Here is a 24,737-nt window from a genome sequence, read left to right on the forward strand (position 1 = left end):
TTCTGCTTGAATCAGGACTTCCTGTCAGAATCAAATGGAAATATACGCTACTGCAAGTTTGGGGTCAAGGAATGAAATCTTTTATTCAGCAAGGGTGCATTCAGATCAAAGACAGTTAAGACATTTATAATAAAAAAAAATCCTGTTTCAAATAAATGCTGTTCTCTATTCATCAAAAAATCCTGAAAAATGTGTCACGGTTTCCACAAAAATATTAAGCACACAACTGTTTTTTTTTTTTTTTACTTTTATAATAATAAGAAATGTTTCTTGAGCACAAATCAGTATATTAGAATGATTTCTGAAGGATCATGTGACACTAAAGACTAGAGTCATGGCTGCTGACAATCAGCTTTGCCATCACAGGAATATATTACACTTTTCTGTTTTCACCGTATAAATTGCAGCCTTGGTGAACATGAGAGACTTCTTTCAAAAAACATTTTTAAAAATTATAACCAGCCCCAAACTTTAGCGCTAGTGTACTTTTTCCAGCACCCTAATATTCTTCCTCTGGTTTTCTTCTTCTTTTGGTGCTTTACTCCTGTTTCACTGTTTATGCATCTTTCTTTCTCTTTCTTCCTCTGCCTCTTTTGCCCTTGAATGGTCAGATGACAGCAGGCCGTTGTCATACTCTCCTCTCCCCGGTCACAGAGGAGTCTGGTGAGGAGGGCACCAACAGCGAGGTCTCCTCTCCCCCCGCCTGCAGATCGCCCTCACCCGGGCCTAACGCTGACACCTCTCAGGTACCCCATGGCTCTAACCCACACCTTGCTAGCTCTTGCCAACCTTATCACATTTAATCAACTTATCCCTGATCAGCCACTAACCTAATTGAACTCAATTTAAACTTAACCAATCACTTTTATACAGTAGCCACTGCTCCGTTCTTGATTTGAATGCAAATGTTAGTCTGAGGGTTCCCACAATCATGTAAAACTTGGAAATATCTGAAAAATTTGATTTTTTTCCCCTTTTCCTCTGGAAATGTAGAATGAAATCTTAAAATACCTCCTATCTCATCTTAATATGCAGATACAATTCTAAGCAAGACATCTGTAGGTTGATTTCCTTGAAAAGTGTAAACACTGTGACTCTTCAGTGTTTTCAAAACATTTCTCGTTTGAGCTTTTCAACCAGCCCAATACAGCAGCATTGAATTAAGAAATGGTCTTAGGGCTGGATAACAGTATCGGTTTGTCTACCAATGGTAGATAGGAGCATTTAGTAGTTACTATTTTTTGCCTTTTTCACTTCGTTCAACTAGTGATGCAGAAATTGCACACTTCAGATTTGATCAGTTCTAAAGGAAATTTCTAAAAAATATATATATTGTGTATATTATGCTATATAATACTGTATATTCATCACTGTTCAACAGATAGGGGTTGCCGTAAATCAGTAATATTGTGAAGTATTTTTACAATTTAAAATAACTGTTTACACTTACAATTTTTTAAAAACTGAATTTTCTGCAGCCATTACTCCAGTCTTCAGTGTCACAAGATCCTTCATAAATCATTTGAATATGCTGATTTGGTTCTTAAAGGGGTCATATGATGCGATTTCAAGATATTCTTTATCAAAGTTAAGACTCTGCCACGCCCCCTTAAAACGGCTCATTCAAACACTCCCCCACATGTCTACGTCACGATGTGGAAATATTTGCGTAATGCCGCCCAAATGTTCACGCAAAGAAAGAAGCCGTGGTTTCAGTAACCGCAGTAGTGTTGATGCAGCTGTGTCAGGGAGACGCTGTGTGCTTCTATGTGAAAGCAAAAGCACTTTATTTGGCCTTCCGAAAGTAGATGCATTTAGGAATCATTAAGATTACTTACAACAGAACAGCACAACCCAGATGTTATCACAACGCATTTTATGGACGACCATTTCGTGAACCTAGGAGAGGAGGTAATTCTGACTTTGCTATGACAATCTGGTGCTTCTGAATCAGCGACTGTATGTATGTTTTGTTATTAATTTAAGTATTTGCTATTGACTGTTCAAATGGGGAGAGAGAGAGACAGGATCACATCACAGCACATCAGCTATCTTAATCGCGGCTTGTGTGTGTGTGTGTGAGAGAGAGAGAGAGAGGGTCACATCACAGTGGAGTCAGCTGTCTTAATCGCGGCTTGTGTGCAAACACATTCGAGCATCATCACTGTGTCTGTCACGCAACTCTGTTCCCCTCTCAGGCTTGAACTGATGGTAAAGCTACGGACATTATTAACTGTCTTTACTTTTATTTTGAAAGCTGAAGCTTGCAATTATGGAAAGGGCCGTTGCATTTCTGACGAGTGCTTGTGGTGTTCGGCCAATCACAATGCAATGTGCCAGTTGTCCAATCAGAGCGGACTGCGCTTGTCGGAAGGAGGGACTTTGTAGAAAATGAAGGGTTTGAGAGAGGCGGGGCATAGAGGACCTACAATAATGTACAGTATTTGAAAAATAATGTGTTTTTTGGACATTAAAGCATGTCAACATATTCTGTTACACCAAATGCACAAAATAATGATCTTCGAAAAAGCATCATATGACCCCTTTAAGAAACATTTCTTATTGTCAATGTTGAAAACAGTTGTGCTGCTTAATATTTTTTGTGCAAACAGTGATACATTTATTTCAGGATTCTTTGATGAATATAAAGTTAAAAAGAACAGCATTTATTTGAAATTGGAAAAAATCTTACTGACCTCAAACTCTTTAATAGAGATATAATTAATGTTTTGGACCTTTTGGAGACATTTGTACAAGTGTTTTTAAAAAACGTGCCTTAGAAACGTAAATTACCTTCAAATGTATATGAAACAGTTTTTAAATAATAATGATAAATTCATGAATTAATTTGTCAAAAGGTGTGGGAAGCTCTATTCTTCTGCTGACTTTCTTGAGGAGAGAACTATCTCTGATTTCATTCTGAAGTGACTTTTTTGTCTTTTATAATGTTCATATACACATGTAATGAGCTGTAGTTGACACAGGTTTGAACATGGCCCGAGGGAGTGACAAAGATGTTTTGGTTAGCATAGATTCTTTATGTGTTTAAGCATCTGGCAAACACGTGGTTAACCATTTGGTATAATCATTACTGGGCACGAGTGCAACATCTGAAACATTCAGGCAGAAACCCACATAAGTATCACTACCGTTTTGCTGTATTTAAAGATGACCAGCACAATTTTGTTTATTATTTATGCATGCATGCACACACTCTCCTGATGTAACGTCTTTTGTAGGGTTCAGGGCGAGCTCCTTTAAGCAGAGCTCCACTACAGGAGCTTTATGACCCCTCCATGGAGTCAGCTGCCTCAGCTAACCTAGACGACCTACAGCGCTCATGGGAGACTTTGAAGAATGTGGTAAATATCCATAGATGCTTCTCGCATTACAAAATCCAAATCACTTCTTATGTTGGTTAACATACAGTACATTTCTTTACAGATCAGTGAGAAGCAGAAGAGCCTATATGAAGCTCTGGAGAGGCAGCAGCACTATCAGGAGACCCTGCAATCTGTCTCCACAAAGATGGAGTCCATTGAGACCGCACTAAATGAAGGCTTGGAGCCAAGTAAGAGTCCTGAGAGCCAGATGGCCGCCCACCAGGTGAGAGAGACAGAGGATCAGATGAAGCAAGATGACCGCACTAAAGCTAGATCACATAAAAACTCAAGCCTACAGCTGGACTAATGATACGAGACAGAGGACAGGGTTACCCTCTAGATTACCAACTTCTCCTGTGTCTAAAACTAATCTCTTACCTAGAAGTATCTCCCTTTCTGTGACATTTAGCCTTTAATGTAGCTTTACTGTTTACAACTAGAGCAAATCAACTTTCTAATGAAACCCGAATTAAACTAAAGCCGTTTCCTGGTTCCTGGTTGTTCCTCAGGCTTTGATGGATGAGATCCTAATGCTCCAGGATGAGATCAGTGCACTGCAGGCCTGCTTCTCCCAAGAGCTACAGTTGGATGAGGACAGTTTGGAGGCAGATGCCGGAGACCAGCTGGCCCTGCAGTCAACCCTCACTGTGCTAGGAGAACGCATGGCCACCATCCACATGAAGGCCTCCGGAAAGCGCCAACTTTTGGAGGTGAGCAGGAGTAATAGCATGCAGAGAAATGGAGACGGTTGATAAATAGTAGCAAAAAAAAGATTTTGGCATGCTGTTTTGATTATTTTATGTACTGTTGTTTAGCAGATGTTGGGAATTTCAAATTAGTAATTAGTCCTAGTAATTATTTTAGTCTTTTGGTTTAACTATCAGGACATATATCTACTTAAAACCACTAATTGCAGATTATAAAGCAAATGACAGACAAGCCTAAACTAATTCCCAGGAGCCAATAATTAAAGAGAAAGAATAGAGGAATAACACATAACAAACTGGTGGTATCACACTTATTTTGCAACAGTGGCAATACTATGAGATTTGTCTTCACTGGCCTTATTAGGCTCAAGAAGACTCAACATGAAACAACTTATTTTATACCCATATGACATATTGTACTTGATATAGGTCTGATTTTGTGCAATTCTCTGTCCTGCAGGAGCGATTAAGCGAGCAGTTAGAAGAACAGAGGCAGGAACAAGCGCTGCAGCGTTATCATAGTGAGGCAGAGGAGCTTGACAACTGGCTGCTCAGCACACGTGCCACACTGACCTCCACTCTCCAGCCACACCCACAGGACATGGACATGGAGGAACAGCTGATTGACTGCCAGGTAAGAGACTAGGCCTAGGAAATATGTCAGTACAATCATCAATATATAATCATGTCCATTGCAAAGAAACAACTTTATCAATAAACAAATAATTAATAAAATACTGATTTATTTGCTTAATCTGCACTGTAGTAATTTATTTCATTTTATTGTAGATTATCAATTTCACTTGTATAGTTTTTGAAAATCCTTAGTCTTTATTGATAGATTGATTCATTGATAGATTCATAGATTTTCAGTGGCAGATAAACAGTCAATTCATCGGATTCTGCTGGCTGATAATGTCTGGATTCACTAGAGTGGGCTGCAAGTAAATCTGATTAGCTGTGTGGGTTTTGTCCCGTTCTGTTGCTCATTAGGATTAGGGGGCTTTTTCTTCCCTGCAGTCATGGGACGTCCCACGGTGAATGTCTGCATTTTTTCAAGGAGACACAGTGGCATACACACACGTGTGTCTTTTGTGTTTTGATTAAAGGGCTATAGGGATCAAGTTAACCTTTAACCTGAAAGTTAGATTCTTTGTGAGAAGTCAGGGTGGCCCTGACCTTTAGCTTACTGCCGTTAATGTTTGCTCATTCCTCATTGAATGCTACTGGCTCTCTCCACTATTAACCAGCATTCAGTTCCAGCTACCCTGCAGGCCCACCACAAAATTAAAAAAGTGTATTGATTGTTTAGTTTCTTAGTAGTATGCTAACTTTTCTGGACTAGTGCACATGTAGTGTGGTAAAGATCTAGATGTCTAAAGACTAGGTTAAGCAGCTTAAGAAGATTATCAGTCACTGCATACACACGCTCCTGTTTACGCATTTTTTCAAATACCTTCTGTTGTGGTTTTACATGTATCTGATTATCTAGCGAACAAATCTATTTAGTTAAATTAAATGTAGTTTTTTTATCTTAATGTTAAACCCATATGTGACCTTGCACCACAAAACCAGTCATAAGGGTCAATTTTTCGAAATTGAGACTTCTACATCCTCTGAAAGCTGAATAAATAAGCTTGTTATGATAGGACAATATTTGGCTGAGATACAGCTATTTGAAGATCTGGAATCTGAGGGTGCAAAAAAATCAAAATATTGAGAAAATTGCCTTTAAAATTGTCCAAATGAAGTTCTTAGCAATGCATATTACTAATCAAAAATTAAGTTTTGATATATTTACAGTAGGACATTTACAAAATATCTTCATGGAACATGATCTTTACTTAATGTCCTAATGATTTTTGGCATTAAAGAAAAATCAATCATTTTGACCCATACAATGTATTTTTGGCTATTGCTACAAATATACCCCAGTGACTTAAGACTGGTTTTGTGGTCCAGGGTCACATATGAAGGTTTTGTTGTTTGTATTTATGATGATAGCACTTAAAAGAGCTTTGTTCCTTAAGATGAGAAGACAAGAGGATGTTTCACATGTTTCTGAAATCAACTTGAAAAGAATAGGTTAACCAAGCCCAAATCCTGATTATGTTCATTCAATCTCATTAATGTTCATAAAATGTAATTAAGTTATTTAAAAGTGTTTAATTTATTGTTAATAGCAGCTAAAATATTCACACTGCTGAATCATTTCTAAGCAAAGCAATTTAGTCTTCTGATCTTTTGTTCCTGGTCTAGAACATGTTACTGGAGATCGAGCAGAAGGTGCTGTGTCTGTCCGAGCTGTCAGTGCACAGTGAGAGTTTGCTGATGGAGGGTAAGGCCGGCACACGGGGTGACGCTGAGCAGCTCTCCCTCAAACTGTACAGCCTCAAATCCAGCCTGCTGGAGTTACAGCGCATCCTCCAAGACAAACAGACCCACATCCAGGTGAGGGATACCACTTTAACTTCTCAAAGCAACATTCCTTGACGGATGAGCTACCCAAGAACTATAATTTTGTAGAATGACAGAAAATGCCAAAGGTCTGAATGCTTAGTATAAGAACAATTGGAGGTCACTGACGTCAGTCGGTACATTTGAACACATACCACCAAAAACACTAAAAAGCACATCCTCGTCTCAATGGCTGCTTTGTGGACAGCAGGACAGAAGAATGCCAAGCGCTGTTCATTGTTATGAAAGACGTTCCATTGCTCTCCAGCAACATCTATCTGAAACAAAGACCTTTTACAAATTGTGGGGCAAGTCTAGAATTTTTGCCCAGCTCTTTTGAATGAGACATGTTGGTGACATGTAAAAGCCTGATGCAAGCTGATTTGACTCCATTTCCTATTGTCAGTCATGATTGACCTTTAACCTCTACTTGCTGAAAAGATGTTTAACTTTGTGTGTGTGTGTGTGTGTGTTTCCAAGAAATTCTATGACACCTTCTATAAATTATTTTCACCAAACAGAAATTTGTACTTGATATTTTTGTTCAATAATAATGGGCAGAATTTTATAATTTATAGATTTAATCCATTTTAAATACTTTTTACATATTAAAAAAATAAATAAATAAATAAAAATCATTACCACAGCAAATTTGTTAAACATTAATATCTTTAACTTTCTATCTATTTGTTTATAAGGGCTCACTTCAGGAGCAGGAGGACATTGAATCAGACTCGTCTCTCTCTCAGAGCCCCAATATGATGGATTGGCTCAGTCAGGCGCGATCCACACGCAACCAACAGCATCAAGACACAGTGCAAAGACAGAGGGTAGACAATCAAACATCTACCATTGAGCAATAACATGATATTAATCAGCTTAACTAGAATAATGTATGCTGATACTGACACAGTCTTAAAATATTACAGTGAGGAAAATAAGTATTTGAACACCCTGCTATTTTGCAAGTTCTCCCACTTAGAAATCATGGAGGGGTCTGAAATTGTCATCGTAGGTGCATGTCCACTGTGAGAGACATAATCTAAAAAAAAAAATCCAGAAATCACAATGTATGATTTTTTAACTATTTATTTGTATGATACAGCTGCAAATAAGTATTTGAACACCTGTCTATCAGCTAGAATTCTGACCCTCAAAGACCTGTTAGTCTGCCTTTAAAATGTCCACCTCCACTCCATTTATTATCCTAAATTAGATGCACCTGTTTGAGGTCGTTAGCTGCATAAAGACACCTGTCCACCCCATACAATCAGTAAGAATCCAACTACTAACATGGCCAAGACCAAAGAGCTGTCCAAAGACACTAGAGACAAAATTGTACACCTCCACAAGGCTGGAAAGGGCTACGGGAAATTGCCAAGCAGCTTGGTGAAAAAGGTCCACTGTTGGAGCAATCATTAGAAAATGGAAGAAGCTAAACATGACTGTCAATCTCCCTCGGACTGGGGCTCCATGCAAGATCTCACCTCGTGGGGTCTCAATGATCCTAAGAAAGGTGAGAAATCAGCCCAGAACTACACGGGAGGAGCTGGTCAATGACCTGAAAAGAGCTGGGACCACCGCTTCCAAGGTTACTGTTGGTAATACACTAAGACGTCATGGTTTGAAATCATGCATGGCATGGAAGGTTCCCCTGCTTAAACCAGCACATGTCCAGGCCCGACTTAAGTTTGCCAATGACCATTTGGATGATCCAGAGGAGTCATGGGAGAAAGTCATGTGGTCAGATGAGACCAAAATATAACTTTTGGTCATAATTCCACTAAACGTGTTTGGAGGAAGAAGAATGATGAGTACCATCCCAAGAACACCATCCCTACTGTGAAGCATGGGGTGGTAGCATCATGCTTTGGGGTGTTTTTCTGCACATGGGACAGGGCGACTGCACTGTATTAAGGAGAGGATGACCGGGGCCATGTATTGCGAGATTTTGGGGAACAACCTCCTTCCCTCAGTTAGAGCATTGAAGATGGGTCGAGGCTGGGTCTTCCAACATGACAATGACCAAGCACACAGCCAGGATAACCAAGGAGTGGCTCTGTAAGAAGCATATCAAGGTTCTGGCGTGGCCTAGCCAGTCTCCAGACCTAAACCCAATAGAGAATCTTTGAGGGAGCTCAAACTCCGTGTTTCTCAGCGACAGGCCAGAAACCTGACTGATCTAGAGAAGATCTGTGTGGAGGAGTGGGCCAAAATCCCTCCTGCAGTGTGTGCAAACCTGGTGAAAAACTACAGGAAACGTTTGACCTCTGTAATTGCAAACAAAGGCTACTGTACCAAATATTAACATTGATTTTCTCAGGTGTTCAAATACTTATTTGCAGCTGTATCATACAAATAAATAGTTAAAAAATCATACATTGTGATTTCTGGATTTTTTTTTTTAGATTATGTCTCTCACAGTGGACATGCACCTATGATGACAATTTCAGACCCCTCCATGATTTCTAAGTGGGAGAACTTGCAAAATAGCAGGGTGTTCAAATACTTATTTTCCTCACTGTATATCTTAAAATATTTAGGTAAAAAAAAATATTTTGTTATTCTATGAGCTAGAAGCTACTTGGATTTTTTTCAGCATCAGTTCTTATATATAATGCAGGAATTAGAGGAGCAGCTTGGCGAACAGAAGAAGTTACTGCAGTCTGTAGCATCTAGAGGAGAGGAGATTCTCTCACAGCGAACAACACCTAATGGAGAAAGGTAGTTACTTCACTGTTGGACATCATTTACATGTTTATATCTTTGTCTTGCAAGCTGTTTGTCATTTATGAAAGACAAGGACAAGGGTGTACGGCACAGACTCATAATGAGCTTTCTTCATTATGTAGGTCTCCTGCAGAACTTTCTGAAGGGGATGCTGGTCAGTGGCCTGAGAGCATGAGCACAGACGATCAGATGAGAGTCAGATGGGAGAACCTGAGCAAAGACCTTACCAACAAACTGCAGCTGTCACTAAACACAATGGAGCAGGCGCCATGTAACACGGTACATAATCAACTACAACACTATAACCTAGCTTTGTTTTTTAATGTTAGAGGTTTGAGGATGGTCTGTTATATCTGATCAGTTCCCTCCCCTAATAGAGGGCTGCAGTGATGACATTTTTGTAGGTAAACCCTGAAGTAAGGATCACCAAGGTTCCCTTGACAAAAACCCAAAAAGATTTTCCTATTGGCTTTTGGATTATTGCAGGAAATAGGCTCTGTGACCAACAAAACTTTATGATTCTTACACATTTTTTTCATCATGACAAATTCTATAATTTTCATGAATTTTGAAACCTAATTACAATTGCTAGAAGTAAAAAGCAAAATGTAGGCTATAAACGTCACAATTAAGCTTCCAACAACTCTTTCAATCTTTATTTAAAAAACATTATCCCTGAGAGTTTGAGCTAGAATAGTTTGCAAGAGCACAATTATAATGATTATATATCTCTTAGCTATACCAGCCGGTATCTAGCCCCTGTGGAGTTTTCAGAGGAGAGCAACTGAGTCAGGATATCCTGTCTCCACGAAGTCTGTTTGAAGGCTTCAGCCAAGATTTGGAGGACTTGCCTCAGGTACTGCCACTAATTATTTTTATTTACTTATTCTTTAAGAACAGGATGTTAAACTGAACCAGAATTTTGTTTTACTATAACGAGTAAGGATTTTTTTTGCAGATAGTAATTTATTTATGTCTTCCCACAGACAAGTGGCGCTGACAGTAAGCGTGCTCATGCTCTGAAGAGAGCTCTCTATGAGGCGGTTTCGTCAGCTTCCTCCTGGCTGGACAATGCTGAAAATGAGGTTGTATCTGGCCCAATATTACTATCTGATGACTCAGAGACTCACCTGGGCCATCTAGAGGTCAGACATAGTCATTTTACTGGAGTCTTAAACTATTTCTGTTATAAGAAACATTGACACTCTTTGACTTTCTTCTCTGCTTTCTTCAGAGTTTAAATAAGGAGGTAAAGAATGTCAACGAGGAGGTGTGTAAATGTCGGGATGTGCTCGGAGGAACAGAGCAGCTATGGGATGGAGAACGTGGAGAAAGTGTTTTGGTTGAGGAAGTGTTAGGTGGTTTGGAAGGGAGACTGAAGCTGCTGGACACAGTGCTGGAACAGAGATGTGACACCATGAAAGACAAGCTGCAGGAACTCACTGTTTTCCAGGTATATGTTGCTTGTATCTTTGTTTTTGTTTTTAGTCATTATATTGTTTTTTTTCTCTCTTGCTCTTTATCTCACATATGAATTTTCCTTTTTGTCTATTCCTTAGACTGAGTTGAGGCTGTTGCTTGCAGCACTCAGTGACTCCAAGTACCAGCTTTTGCAGAAAATGAACGCGGCTGTGGATCGGCCCGCTTCTAAACAGATGGAGGTCAGACACACATTCAGAATGACATAGATATAATTGCATGACCCCAAGCAAAACTGTTAATTTACTATGAAAGTGAATATTCAATGTAAACAGATTCTAGCAGAAGCGGAGGACAGTTTGAGGGAATTTGAACTGAAAGTTTCTGAGATGAGGAACAGAGGAGAGACATTGCAGCCCAACCAGCTCTGCACTCAAGAGCTGCTGAAACTACAGGTACACACATCTCTCCCCTGCAGTTTGGTTTAATAACAACAATTACAGTTACTGATTTCATGTCTTTCATTTGACTTTCCGCTTGAACTTGTGTTTTGCTGTGCAGGATGCTTATGAAGAGCTGGTGGAGATGGTGGGCTCCAAGCGGAGTGGGCTGAACCAGAGTTTGGTTCTAAAGGCTCAGTATGAGAGAGCTTTACAAGACCTGGTAGATCTGCTGGACACCGCCCAGGACAAAATGGCTGCTGATCAGAAGATGAAAGTGGGATCAGTGATTGAGGTTCAGATTCTCCTAGATAAACACAAGGTACAGCAGTGTATTGCAACAGTGTCTGGACATTTTTACTATATTACTATTTTTACTGTATTTTTGATCAAATAAATGGAGCCTTGGTGAGCGTAAGAGACATTAAAGAAAACATTACCGACCCCAAACCTTTACACATATAAAATATATAGTCTTTCGTTTTAAGGAAAGAAGAACAAAAATATTGAAGACTCTCGTCTCATGCAGTCAAATGCTCTCAAGAAAGTGAATGTCCGTTCCATCAATACCACTTTATGAAATGACTGATTATATATTCATGTTTTGTTCCCTTTTGATGAGCATGGACTCATGTTCTCTTGTCTCTTTCTGCAGGAGTTTTTCCAGGGGCTAGAGACGCATGTCGTTCTGACACAGGCCTTCTTCAGGCAGGTCAGTGGGTTGGTGGTGCAGAGGGAGGTCCAGAGCTTGGAAGAGACTGTGGCTCAGGCCCAGGCTGTACTTAAACAGGCTCACAAACGAGGAGTGGAGCTGGAGGGCATCTTGGAGGTGTGTGTGGATTTGTGTTTCTTTATTTGCATACAAGATGCAAATTATAATCACAGAGTACAGTGCATATGAAGTGAATAACTGTTGTGTTTTGTGGCATCAGTGGTGGAGCAGGTTGGTGGGTGACTATCAGGCCCTGTACCGACAGCTGGAGGCAGTGGAAAGCAACATCCCCAGTGTAGGCCTGGTGGAGGAGACGGAGGACAGATTGAGCGATAGAATTGCTCTGTATCAGGTACAGCTCCATCACACTGTTACACCATAATATTCATACAACGCCAACCATGATTTTACATTACAAACATTACATATTTTATCTGTATTGCATGTTTTGTACAGTATTAGAAATACAATTCAGAATGCCTTTTGAATTACTCAAATTACTTTGAATTACTTAAAGTTAATATGAATTAGCAAACAGGATACCTAATTGTAATGTGAATTTAAATTTAAGGAAGGAAAATTAAACTTCATTATAGCTTGGTATATTATTACATTATGGTTTGGAGGATTGGGGTTGGTAAGGTTTTTTACTCTAAAATAGAAATCGTTTGTTTCAAGCTTACTGTCACTTGATCTGTTTAATGGCTCTTTGCTGAATAAAAGTATTAATTTCTTTCAAAAAAAAAAAACTTAATGTGCACAAATTTTCGAAATGCAGTAGATATTAGAAATGCAGAAAAATCTAGAATTTAAATCTGCAATCTAAAACTGTCTCACTCTCTCTGTAGCGTTTGAAGGCCAGTCTCTCTGAGCGGCAGCAGCAGTTGTATAAGTTGTTGGAGGATGGAAAGAGGCTGCTTTTACATGTATCCTGCTCAGAGCTGGAGACTCAGCTCACTCAGCTGGGGGACCACTGGCTCAGCACCACCACCAAAATCAATAAAGAACTGCACCGACTGGACTCCACCCTCAAACACTGGATTAGGTCTGTGATCTGATCACTTTCTCTGTGTCTGCTTCATTAAGAAAGAAATCAACTTACAAGAAACCAATGTGTGTGGTTGTGTCCATGTATGCATGTTTTTACTGACATCACATGTTCTCTTCATATTTTATTGTAGGTATCAGAGCGAGTCAGCTGAACTTAGCCAATGGCTGAGTTCGGCACTAGACCGCCTGGAGTTCTGGAGCACTCAGTCTGTTACGGTACCTCAAGAGCTAGAGACCGTCAGAGACCATCTTCATGCCTTTCTGGTAGGAACAGCTATTAAATGTCCTGCTAAAATAGCCTTAGGTCTCATTTGAGATCTCATAGCCACACTCTATATCGTCTCTATATTTGCAGGAGTTCTCCAAAGAGGTAGACGCCAAGTCTTCTTTGCGTGCCTCAGTTCAGAGCCAGGGGAATCAGCTTCTCCGGTTGAAGAAAGTGGACACGGCAGCTCTCAGGGCAAACTTGGCCCAGGTAGACACGCAATGGGCTGATCTTCTCACTCGTATCCCTGTGGTCCAGGAGAAACTACACCAGGTATGATGACTAGGACTGATTGCACTGCCTATTTTCAGTTAAGGAGGGCTATGCAGAAATGAACAGGCTCACGTGGCTATGCTAATCATAGCATTCCTGTTCTGATCAACAGCTGCAGATGGAGAAGCTGCCATCCCGTCATGCAATAACTGAGCTAATGAGCTGGATATCCCTCATGGAGAATATCATCCAAGAGGATAAGCAGAAGATCATGGGGGCAGTGGGATCCGAAGCTGTGCAAATGTACCTTCAAAAATACAAGGTAGCAAAAAAATTCTTCAAGACTTTTGAAATAATAAACCATATCATTATTCATTTAGTACTTCATACTCAAGACACCAAATCTCTCTTTTTCTTTATTTACTCCTCTCAACAGGGTTTTCGGATTGACCTGTCCTGTAAGCAGCTGACGGTGGACTTTGTGAATCAATCAGTTCTGCAAATCAGCAGTCAGGATGTGGAGGGGAAACGCAGTGACAAAACAGACTTTGCTGAGCGTCTTGGGGCCATGAACCGCCGCTGGCAGATACTGCAGGGACTCGTTACAGAGAAGGTTAGGCATAAATGTAGAAAATTCTCACATTGTGTGGAAAACATGGAATATCAGCTTTTGTGTGAACTTTGTGTGAAAATATGGGACAAATCAAATACTAAGACAGAAATTCATACCAATTTTTCAATTTTTATGATAATGTAATTTATAATGTAAAAATAATAAAAGTAATAAAAAGTAAGCAATAAAAAATAAAGTAATGCTAAACATAAGTGTTTTTACAAGTAGACTGTGACTTTTTGATCTTTTTGTGTCGTTTACCTTTAATTTTTATCGTATATCAAACTGGTGTCATTTGTGTTTCTCAGATTCAGGTTTTAGAGGGTCTGCTTGAAAGCTGGTTAGAGTATGAGAACGTGGTTCAGACCTTGAAGACCTGGTTTAGTGTACAGGAAGAGAAACTCAAAAAGAAGCACAGGATTGAGGATGTTTCCTCAGCCCAGAATGCACTCAAAGATTGTCAGGTAGGTACTGCACCCTAGTTGTTAGGCTCTACTACATAATGCACAGTATATGGATTCATGAGTAAAGATTACATAGATAATCCAGAAATATTCTGTGATTTGTTTTGAAATATTGATCTGTCTCTGTCTTTGTATGCTAGGAAATGGAAGTGTTGGTAAAGGAGAAAGAGAAAGATCTGGAGAAGGCTGAAGAGAAAGGATGCTTATTAATTCAGGATAAGAAAGGCGAGGCCGGCTCTGTTATTATGGACACTCTAAAAGGTCTAAACCAGTCTTGGGCCAATCTGGATCACATGGTATGTTTCACCTAATGCATCTAGTTTTGTAATCTTCATTTCGATACTGTTCATAATTTTCACCAAAACGCTGATTATCAGTCCTAAATGAGATTTGTGTGTTATTGCAGATCGGGCAGCAGACGGTCGGTCTCCGGTCAGTGCTAGAGCAGTGGACTCTGTATAAACAAGCATATGAGGAGATTCAGGGCTACCTGATGGAGGGACGTTACACCATCTCTCGTCTGTGTCTTCTCACTGGCTCCCCAGAAGCTGTGCAGGTTCAAGTGGAGAACCTTGAGGTGCTAGTCTGCCGCAAAACACGAATGAGCTTTTATTAGCATTATATCGAGAAAGAACCTATAATCACCACTGTTTTTTGTACGTCTCAGAGTTTACAAGACGAGTTGGAGAAACAGGAGAGCAGTTTACGGAAACTGGGCTCCATAACGCAACAGCTGCTGAGGGATTGTCATCCCACAGTGAGCGATTCACTCAACACAGCACTGGGTGATGTAAATCTCAGGTGAGTTTCAGAAACTTCTAGTAACTAATAAAGACACTGATCAGTACAAAGTGTTTAGGAAATCATTGATCTTCTACTGATCTGCTGTCAGGTGGAACACGCTGCTGGAGCAGATCTCAGATCAGCTGAGGAGAAGTAAGAGCCTGCTGCTACTGTGGCAGCATTACAAAGCACTTCATGCTCAGAGCAGCACTAACATCCAGAAACTAGAGGATCAGGTGGAACAGCTGCTCAAGAGCACCACCCACAGGGACGTCACAGAACAGGAAGTGAAGGTGTGGATTTATCAATGCATGATGGGTTTGGAAGTCTTTTAAATGTTTGCATGCTTGGATTATGTTAGCGACCCAAAAGTATGTAAGCTATTGCTAATTCTGACAACTGTGTGCTGTTGTGAAAGCCTTTTAGCAAGGGCCATAGTATTCCTCTTTGTAAAACTGGTATTTGTGCAGGGCCTTATGTCGACTGAGGGATCCGTAGAGTCTGTCCTGCAGCAGCTGGATGAGTTTTCAGAGCAGCTGAGGCAACAAGTGGACCCCTCTGCCATGACAACCTTCCATACAGACCACCTGTCACTCTCTCAGCGATTAGCAACAGTTGGACATACCCTCCAAAGACAGCAGTCTCTGCTAGAGGTTCAGATGATTCAGATTTTACCTTGTGCACACAGACGCAGAACATTTATACAGTTTTCACACATTTATTTTAATAAAATATAGACTGCTGTTAAAAAGTTGGGGTAAGATTATTTGATGTTTGGATCCCTTATGCTCACCAAGGATGCAAAATTGATTGAAAAATGCAGTAGAAACAGAAATACTGTGAAAAATTTTTACAATTTAAAATAAGTTATCTATTTTAATGTATTTTAAAATATAATTTATTCCTGTGATTGTAAAACTGAATTTTCACTAGCCATTACTCCAGTCTTCAGTATCATATGATCCTTTAGAAATCATTATTATACTGTATGCTGATTTAGTGCTGAAGAAACATTTATTTTTATTATCTACTTAATATTTTAGTAGAATTTATTTCAGGATTCTTAGATTAATAGAATATTCAAAAGAACAGCATTTATTTAAAATAGAAATCTTTTGTAACATTATGTTAAACCTTACTGTTATTTTTGATCAATTTAATGCTTCCTTGCTAAATAAAAGTATTTATTTCCTTCAAAAATAAATAAATAAATCTTCTTGACCCCAAACCTTCAAATGGTAGTATGTATTTTAAATTAAATATATTGTTTTTAATAAAATAATTTTCACACTATCCTTTCATAGTTTTGACACTCTTTCATGTGCGACTATCATTTTGTCACTTTCACAGCTGCCAGACTGTAAAGCTTGTCAAGTGTAAATGTGTTGTTTTTTTTTCTCTTTCCTGTCCTCAAGGTGGGTATGAGGGACTATGAGAGGTTTAGTAAGGAGTTACATTCTCTGAGCCACTGGTCAGAAGAAGCTGAGAAGGTTCTGAAGGAACCAGACCCAATCGGTTCTCCAGATATCTCATCTGTGCAGGAACACATGGAAAAACTTAAGGTGAAATTTGTTTTCCTGTAAAATTATAGGGTTGTATAAACACTTCTGAACTTTTTCATATGTATGTGTGCCTGTAGACCCAAATGTTAAAGCTGAGCAGTCTTTCTCCTGATTTGGAACGTTTGAATGAGTTGGGTTATCAGCTTCCCCTCAACGATAATGAAATCAAGCGTCTGCAGAATCTAAACAGGAGCTGGTCGTCTAACTCTGCTCGCACGATAGAGAGATTCAGGTATGTGTGTTTACTGTTGATCTATGGTAGATTTTCAATTCTTCAATTTTTCTCCTCTAGAAGTGTGTAATATTCTGTTGTCTGCATCTCTGTGTATGTGCAGTAAACTGCAAGCCCTGGTATTGCAAAGACAGACCTTCTTGGAGAAGTGTGATGCTTGGATGACCTTCCTTACCCAAACAGAAGAGAAACTGGCCGCTGAGATCTCTGGAAACTACCAGAGCCTGCTAGACCAGCAGAGAGAGCATGAGGTACTGATTAAAAAAAATACTTTTTTAGAATAACTATAACTCAAATGAAAAGCTGCATTTACATTACCATTCAAAAAGTTTGGGGTCAACAAGATTTTCTAGAAGTTTTTGAAAGAAGTCTCTTATGCTCATCAAGGCTGCATTTATTTGATCAAAAATACAGTAAAACTGTAATATTTTGAAACATTATTACAATTTAAAATAACTGTTTTCTGTTTTAATATATTTTAAAATGTAATTTATTCCTGTGATGGCAAAGCTGAATTTTCAGCAGCCATTATACGCCAGGCTCCAGTGTTACGTGATCCTTCAGAAATCATTCTTAATATGCTGATTTGCTGCTCAAGAAACATTTATTATTCTTATTAAGACAATTTTGTCCCAAGCATTTTTTCTGTGTCAATATTCAGTTATTATTTCAAAACTCAATGCAAATTTGTGGTGAAACCTTCATAAGATGGCTATATTAATAAGATTTTTCAGTTTAAAAATTAACAAAATTGGGTCATAGTTTAATTACCTACTTTTACAACTGCTTTACTCTTTTTTTTGTGTGTGTGTGTGGATAGCTATTCCAAGCAGACATGTTTAGCCGACAACAAATTCTATACTCTATCATCAATGATGGACATCAGCTCCTGAATCAGGGACAAGTGGAAGACAGGTAACATTTGTTTACTTGTTTCTTCTTCTTCTTTCATTCATACTAGTAGTGACTCTCTTTTTTTTCTCTCGGCCAAAAGGGATGAATTTGGCTTGAAACTGGCACTGCTTAGTAACCAGTGGCAAGGTGTGGTCAGGCGGGCCCAGCAAAGACGGGGGATTATTGACAGTTTGGTTCGGCAGTGGCAGCGGTACACAGAGCTGATAGAGAAACTGCGTCATTGGCTGCAAGAAGTGTCAATGGAACCAGAGGAGCAACAACAAGGGTCAACAGTAGCACTACAGCAGATCCGTGGCATGTTAGACCACATACAGGTAAAGATATTTACATTAAAGTAGAAATAATGGCTTCCTGCAATTAGTCTGAAGTACCCTGGATGTCCCCTTCTCTCCACCCAGCTAAAGGAGCGTGTGCTCCAGAGGCAACAGGGCAGCTACATCCTCACGGTGGAGGCCGGGAGGCAACTCCTCCTGTGGGCTGATGCCAGAGCGGAGGCCTCGCTTCACACTGAACTGACTGATGTGCAGGAGCGCTGGAGGACCATCAACATCCGTCTCGACGAGAGGAAGAAAGAACTGCTCTCTTTGCTAAGGGTGAGTTAAGAGTAAATGCGTGCACTTGCTGTTTGTCTGGTTGCTTATTTGCTAGATTTAGTAGTTCGTATCATTGACAAAATACAAGCACTACATGACTTTTGCTGTTTGGAGGAAGTTCATTATTTCCAGATGGTAGCAAATCTTTGTTGAGTCATTTCAGCTGATTATTTGCATTTGTTGGGTAATTTCTTTTAGATGAATGTGTTTTCCTGTAAGTTGGTTGGTTTTTGCACATGTATGATTATGTATAATAGGATCAAATTTTGAGACCACTCGTAAAAATGCTTCTATTTTGCAAGTATTTTTACTAATTTAATTGAAGTTTATTTTTTGTTACTAACTGTATTATTACAACAATGTGAGTGTAAATTTTATATAATAATTTTATTGTATTTGATTAACAACCTATAAATAGTAACCTATAATATTTTAAATTAATTGATTTTAAATCCTAAAAAAATATATATTCAGGCTTTTGTTTTTAGTTTTAAAAAACATTTTCAATGTAGTCTCAGACTTTTGGAGCCTACTTTTTATATATGACGTGCTGTTTCATTGTTGCAGATGTACTTGTTGCAGTGTTTTCTGGTTGTTTGTACGATGTGTTACAGTTTAGGATTTTTATAGTACAACATCTTCTATAGATTTTAATGGGGTGTGTCTATAGACAGATGTTCAGGATCAGATTGTTCTGTTGTTTAAATGTTCTTGGTTATTTTGTTTTAGTGAAATCAGGGATTACTTTGAAAGCTATTTTGCACTACAAATATCAGAAATACAGAAACAAAGCTGAATTGTTGAATAATCTAGAAACTTAAAAAAAAAAAAATTTATATATGAACCGACCATTCTCAAACCTATAAGTGGATCTCATGTTCAAAGTTCTTTTCCTAAAAGAAAGAGACAGTAAAGGACTTTGCATCTGACCTTACAGAGCAAATAGAGGCGAGCTAGCATAACGAGAGTGAGAGAATGTGTGAGTGCGTGTGAGAGGGATGAAAGAGAGAGAACGGGAGAAAGAGGCAGCGAGGGAACTGAAGGCGAGAGAAGTATCTTCAGTACTGTAGGAGGCAGGACGCGGGAGGGAGTCCGAGCGGTGCTGCGGTGCTGCGCTGCCAACACAGGGCAGCAGGGACAGCCAGTCATACGCTCCATTTTGACGCAGCACACTGGGGCACAGACAACAATTTTGGATTGCAAAAGGAAAATGGCTCCTCTTTCCTTCGGCCTCTGTCTCTCTCTCTTCCTCTCTCTTCCACATCCCTGTTTTCTCGGATTACATGATAGAAGGTACCTCACTGCTTTATCTCTGCATGATTATCTGTCTCTCTTGTGTCTCAGGACCATGACCCTTTGCTCTGCCCATGTTTAAATAAAAAATTGGTTACATATGACGTTCTCTATTATGTTCCTCATTAAAAATGTGATGATCTCTGAACATCTCTTTCTCACTTTTCCTGAAGTATTGTAATAAGAATGTTGCATTAAAGCTTAAAAATGGCTAAGGTAAATTTTTCTAAGATACATAATTGTGTTTAATGTGCAGATTATACTGGCATAAGCATTTATTTATCATGCTCGCTCTTTCTCATGATTTCACTTTTTTTTTTCTGGCTATGTGTGCAGGACTGGGATCAGTGTGAAAAAGGAATTGCTGCATCGCACGTGAAGCTGAGGGACTTTAAGCAAAAGCTCTCTGTGCCTTTACCCGACCACCATGAGGAGCTGCACACAGAACAGATTCGCTGCAAGGTACATAAACAAAATCTGACTCATCTTGTGTCCTATGACCATTTAGATGCGCGTTGCTTCAGCAACATCTGAGTAACTTTCTTATTATTTGAGCTAAAGTATTAAACACAATTTCCTGACCAGATTTGTAGTGATAAAGCAACAGTATCTCGACAGTTCAGATAATGATTGGTTTGTGCAGTCTGCTGCTGTCAACCACTGCATTATTAATACTCTTGCATGCTTCTTGCAGAATGTGTGTGTGTGTGTGTGTGTGTGTGTGTATGTGATGCCCTGACACTCTGCTGAATTTTTTATCTGCAAAGGAGGGTTGATTTTTCACACGTGATGTTGCAGAGAGTGTGTGCAGTATTGCAGAAAGTGTGTGAAAGTAACATCAACCTACTCTGGACTGTGTGACCTGGACTGTCAGCAAGAGTCTCTTTGACTTTGCCTGAGGGAAGGAAGTTGAGGTGCATGCTAATCATGCTAAACCATGCATGTTAGCAGAGACGCTGAGCTTTAATAAGAAGTGCTTGCGCAGCAGCCAAAAAAAACAAAACACAGCAAAATATATACAGCTTGTTTCTATTCAAATTATCTCTCGATACAGAGATCACTTATGCGTTTATTGTGTGCTTAATTACTTGTTGACCGTTGTTATCTGTGAGTCACATACCATCTCTATATTAGGAGTATACAGTGTAACTTGCTGTGAATGCTAGCAGAGATATGAATATCAACAAATATCAATATAAATGCAATTAAGGTCTTTTGGTTTTTACTGTGTGTTAGGGGAAGAATATGTGCAGTCAATATTCTTCAGTTTTAGATAAATGTAACCAGCAGTCTTAGTAAATATTTTATTATTTTATTTTGGCTTGGTAGGGGTAGGGTTAAGGACCGAATCTATTTTATTTTTAAACAAATTAATTTATTTTTAAGATTATAATTATTTTACTTTTCCTTTTTATTTAATTTTTAATTTAATTTTTTTTCTTTATTTTCTTACTTATTTTGTTTACAATATTTACCTTTTGAACTCTAGTTTAGATTATTCAATTTTAACTTTAATTTAAAATATTTCAGCTCCATTGAAATTTAATTATTTTATTTTAATATTTTACAGGGGTTTTGTATGTTTTTGTATATTTATTTATTTTAAATCCAAAAACTTTGTCCTGAAATTTTATTTTCAACAGTTACAGTTTGAACTTACTTTTACTATATTTTACTGTATATAATTTTATGTATTTTATTTTTAAATCTTATCTTAAATTTTATTTTATTTCTGATGTGTTCATAAATGTATGTTTGTATGTGTGATAGGAATTGGAGAGCAGTATTGAAGGCTGGGCTGATGATGTGGCCGGCCTGTGTATTCTGAGGGAGTCTCTCTCCAGCGGCCTCACTGCTGATGACCTCACAGTCCTACAGGAGAGACTTATATTACTCCAGAGACAGTGGGAGGAGACCTGTCACCAGGTACAAACATACACATCAGTCTGTCCCTTTACATTTGTTTTACACCATAACACATTCTATGCACAGCTGTCTGCCATAAGCACAGGCATTTTGTGAGATAGAAGCAGTAGGAACAAGCTCAGATGTGGAGGCACATTACATTAAAAAAACTGCAAGTTTTCATTGTCAGATAATGAAAGGGATGCACTGATTTGGATTTTGAGCAACTTTAAAAAAAATAGTTAAATTCAATAGATAAAGATTGATTTTTGCATTCGCTCACAAAACTTACAGAGAATTAATGCTGTTGTTGAATCAAAGTTCTTGATGGCTCCTTATTTGCTCTGGACAACATAATATAAAGGATTGCAATGATAATGTGCCTCTTAATCCCTGATGTCTCTTAGTAAAGAAAGGACCATGAGAAAGAAGGAAGGTGCATGACACTAAAGTATCACCTGTCCATCTGACATCTTCATTTTCTCATTTTGCTCATCAACCTTTTTGCACCTTCTTTCATCGCCCGTGACATCCTTCTTTTAATCGTACTCTGTACTCAGTAATTGATCATTGTCTGTCATCCCTGTAGCTGTCTCTGCGCAGGCAGCAATTGAGCGAGAGGCTGAACGAGTGGGCCGTGTTCAATGAGAAAAACAAAGAGCTGTGTGAGTGGCTGACACAAATGGAGAGCAAGGTCTCACAGAACGGCGACATCACCATTGAGGAGATGATTGAGAAACTCAGGAAGGTGAAATTAACACACAATCACAACATATTTGTTTCTTATGAAATCAATAAATTGATAAATAATCATCCCATTGAACTCTAAAACGTATCTCTAAAACATTTTTTTTTATTATTGCTCATTTCAGTGAATATGTGAAAAACAATCTACCCAAATTCTTGTATTCAGCTAAAAAAAACGCAATCTCTTTGTTATCAGGACTATCAGGAAGAGATCTCAGTGGCCAAGGAGAACAAGCATCAGCTGGAACAGATGGGGGAGAGATTGGCTCAGGCCAGCCATGAAAGCAAAGCTGCAGAAATCCAATACAAACTCAGCAAAGTCAATGAACGCTGGCAGCATCTGCTTGACCTTATAGAAGCTAGGTGAGTCTTTCAAATGATATTGCATGGCGTTGTACCTATTGTTGTACAACTGTTTTACATGTACAGTCGTGCCTTTTATGTGTCTTTTATAGAACTAAAGTCCATTATTTTTAAAAAAAGAATATTGTATTTCAGAAATAAAAAACTAAATTCTCGAAAGATCAGTCAGTTCTTTTGCAGAGTGTCATCTATAGAAATTGGGGCATGAATTGAGCATGTTCCTTGTGCTAATGGACCGTGGGTGGAAAGGAAATATTTTGCACCAGCATCTTAAACATGACACCATGATGTCTCTGGATATAACTGGTGAAGTCGAGTTGCCTGCAGTCAGGACTGAAAGCTTCTCACATGTGTGGTGTTGATTTCACTGTGGCCAGTGTGTGAGAGTGTCATCCTCTCTCTCGCACTCTCACTCATGTGCTCATTAGCTCTGTGTGACAGCTGCAGTCTTGAGTTTTCTCGAAGTGTAATAGATTGACCTGCTTTTATTTCGATTAAATTAAAGAGCTAACCGCAGAGATTTTGCTCAAGGAAAAGTATCCACACTGTTCACAAGCAAACATATTTCAAATACTGACACACCCTTTCTCTCACACACATTTACTTGCCTTTCTAAATGCATGGCATTCCAATTTATATTGTTTTTAAATGCAGTTAGTCATAAATACTATAACCTAACCCTAACAGAAAACTTACTGCATTTTTACAAATAAAAAAACTCTTATTTACTTTATTTTTATACTATTTATACTAATGAGGATATCTCTAAAAGAAAGTTTAACTCACTTTTGGGTACAAATTTGTTCCCGAAGTATTTTGGATTTCTAATTTAGTCATTTTTAATTTAGCAATTTACATTTTTCTTAATATAACCTGTGCAACAACTAGGGGTGTCCTTGACTAAGAATTTTCGAATCTTGCCGATAGTCGACTGATAGTCGAACCATATATTTGGGGGCGGGGCAAAATACATTACCAAGAGTCAAGTTAGACATTTGACAGTCATAATTACTGACGTTAACACACAGGGAAAATATGTAATGGACGCCTCGCAGATACAAAATATTTAAAGTTTTGATTAAAAGATAGTTAAAATTAAACGACAGCGAAACCCTAAAATTCACAACATTTTTTACAACAGTGCTCTCATTATAACGTTATGTATATGACAGTAGTTATTAATGTTCTGCATTTCTGTTTTGAGCTGCGCGTGCTGAAGATGACCAGTAGAATGAAGCATTTGATAGCAGGTTTTTAATCAACTCATCATTTATCTCATATAGAATATGCTTCGTTATTTATACAACATAACGTTAATATTATACGACTTATAGGCTATCTGTACAAAATGCCCAAATGCATGAATGTATCTGTGCGGATTCTTCACGCAACAATGTGCAGAAACCGGCAACTAAACTCTAAAAATTCACAGCGTTTTATCATAATAGTGTTCTCATTATAATGTCATGTATATGACAGTCCCAGTTATAGATATTAATATTCTGCATTGTTGTTTGTACAGCGCTGCGTGCTGAAGAGATAATCACCGTATACTACAAGCGCTTTACTGCAGCGTAACTCAACCGAATGCATCTTATACGAGATAAATAATACATAGGCTACACGATATACTGTATATAAACCGGCTGAAATGTTTTGAAATCACTTGTACCCTACCTGATCGAAAAAATCCAGTTTTTCACTCTGCCTGTGTCAGTTTGAGTCTTGTTAAGTTTTTTAAATCCATGCCGCCAAGATGCTCCTCTGTCGGTCACGCATTATGGAAAGTGAAACTTAAATCTATAGGGGTGGTTGGATTTATTCACGCACGTTACAATATTTATTTAAAGCTTCTTTCTTTTCAGATTCTTATTTACAGCATTATCTTAAT

General features: G+C 38.6%; 1 protein-coding gene across 3 annotated transcripts in view; it reads left to right on the forward strand.

Annotated features, from left to right (window-relative positions):
• The window catches only part of syne1a (spectrin repeat containing, nuclear envelope 1a), a 147,269-nt gene that overhangs the window by 108,991 nt on the left and 13,541 nt on the right, over positions 1-24,737 (forward strand). For all 3 annotated transcript variants that reach the window (XM_058755665.1, XM_058755666.1, XM_058755667.1), the window contains 38 exons: positions 612-746; positions 3,240-3,362; positions 3,445-3,606; positions 3,893-4,093; positions 4,551-4,724; positions 6,350-6,541; positions 7,246-7,377; positions 9,171-9,271; positions 9,400-9,556; positions 10,014-10,133; positions 10,264-10,422; positions 10,512-10,730; positions 10,837-10,938; positions 11,032-11,151; positions 11,258-11,458; positions 11,792-11,965; positions 12,069-12,200; positions 12,697-12,893; positions 13,030-13,162; positions 13,254-13,436; positions 13,549-13,698; positions 13,813-13,989; positions 14,298-14,453; positions 14,594-14,749; positions 14,860-15,030; positions 15,121-15,254; positions 15,346-15,529; positions 15,707-15,889; positions 16,652-16,798; positions 16,876-17,030; positions 17,134-17,281; positions 17,851-17,945; positions 18,025-18,259; positions 18,344-18,538; positions 20,168-20,293; positions 21,602-21,757; positions 22,326-22,484; positions 22,680-22,846. In XM_058755665.1, the coding sequence (XP_058611648.1) occupies positions 612-746; positions 3,240-3,362; positions 3,445-3,606; positions 3,893-4,093; positions 4,551-4,724; positions 6,350-6,541; positions 7,246-7,377; positions 9,171-9,271; positions 9,400-9,556; positions 10,014-10,133; positions 10,264-10,422; positions 10,512-10,730; positions 10,837-10,938; positions 11,032-11,151; positions 11,258-11,458; positions 11,792-11,965; positions 12,069-12,200; positions 12,697-12,893; positions 13,030-13,162; positions 13,254-13,436; positions 13,549-13,698; positions 13,813-13,989; positions 14,298-14,453; positions 14,594-14,749; positions 14,860-15,030; positions 15,121-15,254; positions 15,346-15,529; positions 15,707-15,889; positions 16,652-16,798; positions 16,876-17,030; positions 17,134-17,281; positions 17,851-17,945; positions 18,025-18,259; positions 18,344-18,538; positions 20,168-20,293; positions 21,602-21,757; positions 22,326-22,484; positions 22,680-22,846 (6,011 nt within the window). The remainder of the gene's footprint in view (positions 1-611; positions 747-3,239; positions 3,363-3,444; positions 3,607-3,892; positions 4,094-4,550; positions 4,725-6,349; positions 6,542-7,245; positions 7,378-9,170; positions 9,272-9,399; positions 9,557-10,013; positions 10,134-10,263; positions 10,423-10,511; positions 10,731-10,836; positions 10,939-11,031; positions 11,152-11,257; positions 11,459-11,791; positions 11,966-12,068; positions 12,201-12,696; positions 12,894-13,029; positions 13,163-13,253; positions 13,437-13,548; positions 13,699-13,812; positions 13,990-14,297; positions 14,454-14,593; positions 14,750-14,859; positions 15,031-15,120; positions 15,255-15,345; positions 15,530-15,706; positions 15,890-16,651; positions 16,799-16,875; positions 17,031-17,133; positions 17,282-17,850; positions 17,946-18,024; positions 18,260-18,343; positions 18,539-20,167; positions 20,294-21,601; positions 21,758-22,325; positions 22,485-22,679; positions 22,847-24,737) is intronic.

The sequence above is a fragment of the Onychostoma macrolepis genome, chromosome 20 (assembly GCF_012432095.1).
Source record: "Onychostoma macrolepis isolate SWU-2019 chromosome 20, ASM1243209v1, whole genome shotgun sequence".
NCBI lineage: Eukaryota > Metazoa > Chordata > Actinopteri > Cypriniformes > Cyprinidae > Onychostoma > Onychostoma macrolepis.